Source organism: Erithacus rubecula (assembly GCF_903797595.1).
Source record: "Erithacus rubecula genome assembly, chromosome: 12".
NCBI classification, from domain to species: domain Eukaryota; kingdom Metazoa; phylum Chordata; class Aves; order Passeriformes; family Muscicapidae; genus Erithacus; species Erithacus rubecula.
Window position 1 is genome coordinate 13,426,563 of NC_136664.1, and position 8,599 is coordinate 13,435,161.

The 8,599-nt window shown below is 42.5% G+C and overlaps 1 protein-coding gene across 2 annotated transcripts; it reads right to left on the bottom strand.

Annotated features, from left to right (window-relative positions):
• Positions 1–488: 488 nt before the first annotated feature.
• On the bottom strand, positions 489–7,110 carry LOC306806918 (borealin-2-like). Of its 2 annotated transcripts, XM_079316068.1 has the most exons (10): positions 6,868–7,110; positions 6,508–6,636; positions 5,579–5,619; positions 5,162–5,222; positions 4,462–4,529; positions 3,569–3,636; positions 2,867–2,905; positions 1,676–1,808; positions 1,418–1,504; positions 489–664 (listed from the first exon to the last, which is right to left on the bottom strand). In XM_079316068.1, the coding sequence occupies exons 1-10, from the start codon at positions 7,025–7,027 to the stop codon at positions 617–619; spliced, it is 834 nt and encodes a 277-aa protein (XP_079172194.1). In that variant the 5' UTR covers positions 7,028–7,110; the 3' UTR covers positions 489–616. The 2 variants fall into 2 exon arrangements, with proteins under 2 accessions (XP_079172194.1, XP_079172195.1); XM_079316069.1 differs by lacking the exons at positions 4,462–4,529; positions 5,162–5,222.
• Between the last annotated feature and the right edge of the window lie 1,489 nt (positions 7,111–8,599).

An 8,599-nucleotide genomic window follows, 5' to 3' on the forward strand; every position in this document is an offset into this window, starting at 1 on the left:
TTTGAAGGGGAAGAGAGGGATGGTATTAATGGTAACTTTTCAGGTAGCTGAAGTGAAGGGGTGGAAGAATAGCTGATCACTGTAGGGCAGTTCTGCTTCAGTCCTCAGCTGGCATTAATTTGAGCTCCTGCCAGCAGCACCTGATAACAAATTCTAATTTTACCTGTCATCTTGCACATTGCTGTCATGATATTACTGTCATGTCATACACAAGGCTGGAAATAAATTTTATTCCTGCATTAGATTCATATGTGCTACCACATAACTGAAATTAAGTGTCTTAAGCTGTTTGAAAATTTAGTACCTAGTACTTCAGTTTATTTGTGAGTTGAATGTTAGAGAAGCTTATTTCCTATATACAGCTTCTTACTGTTCATTTTGCTGTAAACTTAAAAGTCTAACCTAAGCCTTTTATAAAGAAAAAGTAGCATTTTCTTCTCTTTTGGTATCCTTCATAACAGGAATTTAATAAGACACATCACATGATATAAAAGCTTATAAAAACATTTACTGGACAGTATGCAGCTTTATTAAGACATAATAGACATAATTTCAACACTTTGGAGGCATCAGGCAGGAGCAGTCACAAATGTTCTGTAGTCATAGGACAGTTCCATTAACTTGGTTTAGGTGTTACCTTTCCACACAGTACAGTCAGCTCACTCTGAGGGGGGAAAAATTCATTTCAGCTCAAGCTACCCAAAAGAACTTGGAAGAAGAAAGGTCCCTACTGTTACAGCAAGCAGTGAGCACTTACTCCCCACTGTCTGCCTAGAGGCAGGGCCATAACAAAAACCAGAGAACAGCTCCCAGACCTTTCACTTGACTCAGCTGCACTGGTGCCTATACCTGCACAACTGTAAACTGGTTAAGATCTCTCATGTCTGGATAGATTTCTGTTACTTCAAACAATAGCCCAGGTACCCTCAGGAGGGCTGGGCAGTATGGGCTACAAAGTTCTGTTCCTCTTTATTTTGCTTCACAACCAATAAGGCAGATCCTGTTAACTGCAGCAGAGCATTAACAGGTGTATAGTTCTTACTCAGCAAGGGACACAGAATAATGGATTGAAGAAGAATCAGAACTGAACTGTAGCTTTGTCAGCCTTTGTGAATGAGACATAAGAGAATGGCAGTTTGCTCACATGGTAGGACAGCCACCAGAGCACTGCAGAAGGAATAGTTTAAGCTCCTGTGGTCCCCCAGGCTGTCACCAAACTGCACGAGCTTATGTAAGTGCAGTTAGTTTTACACGTGATCCCTGTGCAGCAGCTCTCCTCTCCCTCCCTCCAACTGATGCCAACCAGTTAAGGCTTAAACTCTAAAGAGTTTAAATTTGCATTCATGGCACAATTTGACATGAAGGCCTGGGACCAGGTGTCTGAATACACAGATCAGCAAACCTGCTTCAAGCTTACCACCAGGTTATGAATGTGCTGTACTGTATCCTGATTTAAGAGCTGCACATCAATATTGCGGAGGTCTCCACCAGCTGTACAGAGTGTCTGTGAAGAGAAATAATTATAAGATTAAAAGATTTTTCTTGCACAACCAGCTTCTCTAAGACTCATGCTCCCTTGTAGTTTGCAAAACTTTGACAAACATTAAGGAATATTAAGGCTATTTGCATTGATCAACTACTGTAAGGTGACAGTGTTGAAAGAAAAAACAGATACCTGTCCATCAGCCAGGGGAATGTTGACAAAGGGAACACTTTTATGTTGGGGTACTGATTTACTTCTTTTTAACATGCTTTGAACTCTTCCACTGGGAGGTAAAGTTCTTGAGACAGTCTGTTGTAATCCAGCACTAGAATACAATGAAAATGTTACTCTGAGGTAAACTTTCTAAACTTTCTCTGCTCTGCTAGAAATTTTCAAACATTAAGAAAATGCCAGTAGTAGGAAATACACCTAGGAGAGAGGCAGTCATGTTTAAATTTTTCCAGTTCTGCCAGGGAACTACAGAAATCCAACCATGACCACCACTTATGGGCACTGCTGGATAATGTTTTATGACCCTGCCACTGCAGTAACCTTGTAAGCCTGTGACACAAGATGACATTTTGGCCACTCAGTAACAAGAATATCCACTCTCCAATATCAGCAGTGAATGTTTACAGTTTTGGAAAGAGGAAACTTCATGCCTCAGGGCTTAAGATAAGACGTGTGCTGTATCTGTCCACTACACAGGGAGATACCAATAAATACCAAAGCTGCCACCTCTCAGAGGCACAGGGCATGCCTTATGCCATGCAGAATTCCTAAGTTTTCTTTATACAGTTGTTCTTATTCTACTAAAAAATATAAGATTTAGATGCATTCTGCATGGAAACAAGCCTCTGACATTTATAGCAGACCAAGGTGAAATGGATGGTTTCAGGACCCATTTAAGTTGTTCACTCCCTCACTTCAGCTTGTGCCAAAAGCAAACTCTGTGTTGTATGGAAAATGATACTAACTGAAAATCTTAACTATTCAAGATGCCAAGAAGTAATTATCACTGTATTGGGTTAAGGGGTTTGTGGGGATTGGTTCCTTTTTCTTTTAACAAAACAGTATTGGTGACATTTTAATCAAGATTGGGCTCTGAGAACAAGTTTGAGATGTAGGTCTGTATATAGTGAATGAGAACAGAATTGTTATTCTAAATACATTTTTTTAAACTGACTTACTTAGGACTGTGCCTCCATGAGAATGTAAGTTAACACCCACACCCAAAGCAGGAGATGTAACTGGTTTGGCATCCCTGCTGTCACATTGGCAGACCATGAAGATCTGTTATATCTAGATTGATAATAATATAGATATATAGTGTCTTAGTATTAAACAAAATTATTTATTAAAAATGACCCAAAAGCCCCTTACCTTTTAGCTCCCTTTGGAGTGGCTTTGAGATTTGTGACACTGCAATGATAAGAAAGAGACTTAACATCCTTCTGCAAGCCACACTAGCAGAAGACTAAACATACAAAAATAAAAAATAGTTATTGCTTTTGTGTTTTGTTGGGGGGGCTTTATTTTTTTGGTTTGTTGTTTTTATTTCTTTCTTCCTCATCTACTTCTGCAGAGTTTTAGCTGGGAGGAAGGTAGTCAGAGAGTGGATTAGAGAATGCTGAAGTGCCTTGTGACAGGAATCTAGTGTGAAAAACACATGAAAAAGCCCTCCTGAGGTAAACATGACAGAGTGGGATCTAAAACCATACAAGAACAAAATAATAATTTACTGGGCAAGGGAGAGTTGCAATACCCAAGTTAGGTGTTTACTATAAACAATTCAGTAGTACTAGCACAGCAAAGATGCTTTCCTTACATGCTCTCTTCCATTAGTATTGTTTGGGAATCTGTACTGCTCCCCTAAGTTAGAACTGTGCACCATTATGCCTTCATCAGCTACAGGTGCTTTTATCTTCAAATTCACATCATCACAGTGCATTTCAGTCAGGTTATGGAAGAATCCTTATCAGATATATTCCCACTGGACTCAAATCTCAGCTGCTATATTTGAAAATAATTTGTTCAGCACTCACAAATTCAGGTGAGTTAAATAAGCTATCAAAGGTTTCTTACCTAGAAAGAGAGTTCAGTTTGCCACTTAAACCAGAGGCCAATGAAACCAGTGACCTGGTTTTGGAAATCTGAAAATTTATAAATATAAGGACTGCAGTTAAAAAGGGTGGCATTTGAAAGCAAAATTGTAAGTATTTGCAGGAAACAATACTGTAAACATTCCAATTGAAAAAGGGTAGTTAAGCCCCAGAGTGCTGCCTTTAATATGTGTGTGTATATATATATATATATATATATATATATATATATATATATATATATATATATATATAAAATACCAAATATGGATTCTAAAAGAAGTTTCATAATACCAAAACATATTTACTCCTACTGAAGTTCTGTATAACCAACCACCTGTCCAATATACACCCTTCTAACTTCTAAGCCTTTTTACAGTAAAAGTCTAACTGCATGGAATCTTTTTTTTGTATTTGTTATCATCTTGCTATATCAGTGTCTGGCTGAGAAGCTACACTGCACAGACAGACTGAGCTGGCAAAACTAAAACACTTGATTTGGTTTACAGACAAGAAAGCACTACTCAGTTATAGAAATGCATGGATTAAACATGAAGTTGATTTAAAAAATAAAGTTTCAACAAAATACCATTCCTCAAACCATCAAGACTTACTGGCAAGTCAAGAGAGAATGACTATGCCAGTACTTGCCAGCCTGTGTGAATTAGTCACTAGAAGTGCAGATACCATAGTTCATTATGAAAATAATTTGCTGTTTAGCCTTGTTTAACTTCAAATACATTACATTTAAAATAACTGACTTTTCCAACAGACAGCAGAGCACTGGCCTGCCTGGTCATGGATCTAGCAGGGTTTGTGGCAGGTCAGAACTGAATAAGTCCCTATGTTTTTTGAATAAAAACAGAATAAACTTACTTTTTTAGTTATTTTCTTTGCGGAACTGTGCTTGGAATCTTCATATTCAACAATTGTAGTTACCTTAACTAGAAATGTTAAGGCAAGACAAGGAAAATAAAGATCTCATGAAGAGCACAAAGCACCACTTCAGCCTTGTGTTTGAAGCCTACTTCCCCACTATGGACAGCTTTGCCCCCTTCTGCTATCCAATGTCATTCACCTGGGACACAGGTCAAAGCAAACTCTGTGTGTTCAGCACTGGCACTGGCACACACAGCACAGTTAAAAGACCCCAGATAAGCCCTCAGCCCACAGACAAAACAATTACAGCCCAGTGGCACTGTCTTCCTTATTGCATATTTGGGGATATGAAGAAAAATGTTTTTTTTTTTTTTTTACAAAGCTCAATGGGCAGAATGTCAAGGGAAACCTAAAAGAGGGGTGACTTTCCTCCAATTGTAAAGCCTTAAATATGTCTCTTCTCACCATTTTCCCTGATAAATAAAAGGACAGAAGCTCCTATCTCATGATTTAAAGTATCCCTACAGTAGCATAGCTCATGATTCTCCACACTGAATGCTGGGGGGATTTGCTATGCACTTCTCCTCCTTGTATACTTCAGGCTTAACATTTGTTTTACAAATGCTCAGTTCAAACCAGGAAAAAAAAAAAAAGAAAATGCAGGAACCACAGGCTATATATTAATGAGTTGACCTGCCTTTTTTGCTGTTGGTCCTCACCAGTTTGGGATTTGGCATGTCTTCTACAGAGCAGTCATTCTAAAAAAAATATATTTATCCAGCAAGGTAAGGTTGTCAGATTTTTCCCAGTAGTTGCATATTATGTTACAAAAGGCAGTGAACTAAAAGGGCATGACAGCAACTAACAGGAAATGGGATTGGCTAAATATCAGGGGTGGTTTTTTTTTGGAAACATCTGAATTTCAGCCAGCAGATGACCCTAAAACTTTAGGTGATGTTCATAACTGCACTGTGGCTGGCTGTCTAGTCTTTTCATATCATCTTCTATTTAAACAACACACAGCCAAACAAAATAATTTGTCTGAAGTATTTACAACAGGGAGAGCAGAATTCTATTCTGTAAACTGTGATAAAATTTGAAAACACATACTTACCACTGCAGCAGCAAAAGCCACTTCCTCCTGTCCTTGCAAATCTGTAAGTCAAGAAATTATAATTTATTTGGATACTATTACTTGCATAGTATTTATCTTCAGATTATTATTTTATGGGCTCAGAAGCCAAACAAGTAATTCAGGATTACAGTGGTTAAATAGCCAACCTTAGGTCAGCATATGTGTTACATTTGAACAAGATTCCAGTCTTGTAGGACAGTCACTCCTACAAAACAACAATGAAAATCTAAGGTCATTTCAGTGTTTAATCCTTGAAAGAATCCTGAGTGTAGTCATAACAGAGTATCCCCCGAATTCAAAGAACCACCACATGCACACATTGCACTGCAGACAGCTAATGCTCTTAGGCAGAAGCTTCTCCAGAAGGACACCAAAATACATACTCAGGCTTACAGGTAGATTACTGCAAGGTAGATTCCAGAAACATCAGCTCTCACCAGAATATACATCTGATGCTCTGTACAGATCTTAAACATCTGAATCAGTGGGAGTTAAACTTGTTTGCTTATCATCACAGGTATATGACTAGATTAGAATGGCTCAGGAGAGTTCAAACTGACAGACAAAATAATCTCTGTGGCTAAGGATTAACAGATTCAGATAAAATACTGCTTGTTTTTACACACAGAAACCACTAGGCTTGTAATTATTTCTTGTATCTTCAGACTTTAAATAAGATTACTTGAGTGCACACATGACAGAGTAGTCACCAACCTATTCTATATCCTGTGTTACACAGATCAGTCTGCTTGAACAGGAGTGCTCAGCGAGCATCTGCTGGCTAATAGCACTGCTGGTCTGCTCAAAACACAGGAACCTTTCCATGAAAGCCACCCATTTCCCAGGTTTTCTCCCGTAGCCGCGGGCACATCGCTGTCCGCCCCCCAAGCAGTGCCACGCACTCTCACCGAGCACCTCTTTCCTCTTCATCTTCCTGACGGCAGCCGGCATCGTCAGCAGCTCCACCGCAAACGCCTTCTCCGCCGTCTGCAGAAGCGAATCCAGCTCCTTCTTCATCTCCTGGATGTGCTCCTTGGCTTTAGAACAAAACACGCTTTTATTCCCACACTTTCCAAGTATAAGCTCTGCAAGACCGCGCTACAAAAGCAAGTTAAAACAGATTTATCCGGAGAAATCCGAGCCGGCAGTCGGAGCGCCTGGAGCCCGCATCAGCCGCCAACGCGGGCGCGGGGCAGGCGGCCCTGCCCGAGGGGCTCCCCCGGCCCGGGGCCGCCGCTCCTTCCCCGCCCCGCGCAGCCCCGCCATACCCTGCTGGTCGAAGTCGCTGAGGAAGAGCGCGATGCGCTGGTCCTTCTTCTTCTGGGAGAGCGCGGTGAGCTGGTCCCTGTCCCGGAGCAGCGGCCCGCGGTCCGGCTCCACGCCCGAGTCGCTGCTGCGCCGGCGGCACGGGGCCTTCCCCGGGGCCATGGCCACCAGCGAGCCCGGAGCCGAGCCCGGAGCGGGGCGCGGAGCGGGGCCGGCCGGACACACCCCCGGGCGGGCCGGGGCGAGCGGCGGGAGGCGGGCCGGGCCGCGGTGCCGGCTGTGTCAGAGGGAGGGAGCGGCGTGAGGGAGAGGGGAGATGGAGTGCCCCGTGTCAGAGGGGCCTCAGGCGCTGGCACCTGTAGGGACAGGACAGGGAAACATGGGTGCAAATTGAGAGGCTAGATAACAGAGAGAAATTATTTACTGTGAGCGTGGTGAGACACTGGGAGCCGGGAAGGTTGTGGATGCCACAGCCCTGGCAGTGCTCAAGGCCAGGCTGGATAAGGCCTTGAGCAGCCTGGCCCGTGTGGGAGCTGTCCCTGCCCAGGCAGGGGGCTGGGACAAGATGACATTTAATGTCCATTCCTACATTCTATGATACAAGGGTCTTTATGCCCTGGCTCACACACAGACACACAGACACAAACACAGTCGCTGCTGGCAGCACAAACGAGCTGCTCTGTTTTGTTCCCTGTGCGGAGCAGCCCCGGGCTCACAGGAGCTGTGCTGGAGCAGGTGAGTGTTTCCATCCCGGGGCTGTGCCTGGAGCTGGGGTGCCAGGGCTGGGCAGGCGGTGCTTGGGCTGCCAGGGCTTCCTGAGAAGCCTTTCCAGGGAAGCCTCTGTGCTCCATAGGAACAGCCCTTTCTGAGCCCTGCTTTGGGGTTAGATAAAGCACTGCTTTCAGAGGGGATCAGAGCCAACCAAGGGGATAACCTGCTCTGTCCAGTGCAAATTCTGATCGGGTGAAGACAGGATGGTTTGAAACATTAGTGGTTTTCATGTGCATGCTGCAAGCTCTCTGATGTGAATAGCTTTTTCTGTATCATATGCATCTGGCACATCACCTGAGCCAGATGGGACAGACTATGTCACTCAAAAAGAGCTGTAAAAAAATCTGAGTGACAATTCTTAATATAAGCACTTTGTATCAGACCATGTCCTTGTTTGTAAAACAAACCACATACTACAATACCCACCCCCACCCCCCCCCCCCCCCCCGGAAAAAAAAAAACCTTTCTGGACAAACAGGTAAGTGTTTCTGTTCCAGAAAACTCTCAAAATCCTGATATACAGAAAAAAATATCCTGCTTTTGGTGGTTCTGGCATATGCATATATGTTTATTTATGCAGGACTAGTTTCCCTTTCCCTAAATTTTGTTTTCTTTGAAATTACCAAACAAACGCCACTAAAGTAATTCTGAGGTGTCTCTGCAAAAAGACAAGATAGAATTACTCTGTAAATTTTATTTCCTACAATACCTGTATGAAGTTTTTTTAAAAGGGTACTGACAACACCAAAAATAACCCCTCACCAAAGCTGTCAGGACACAGTTGATCAGCCTCAGCTGCCTGGCTGATCTCTCTCTGAAGAAAAAATTCTGGGTTGCTTGACTCCTGGCTACAACTCCTTACATTATAGGATTAATTATGAGCATAAACTTGCCTAAGACCATCTCTATTTACAGTTTTGCACTGGTAGGGAATAGTTTGGTGGCAATAAGTTGGACAAATGT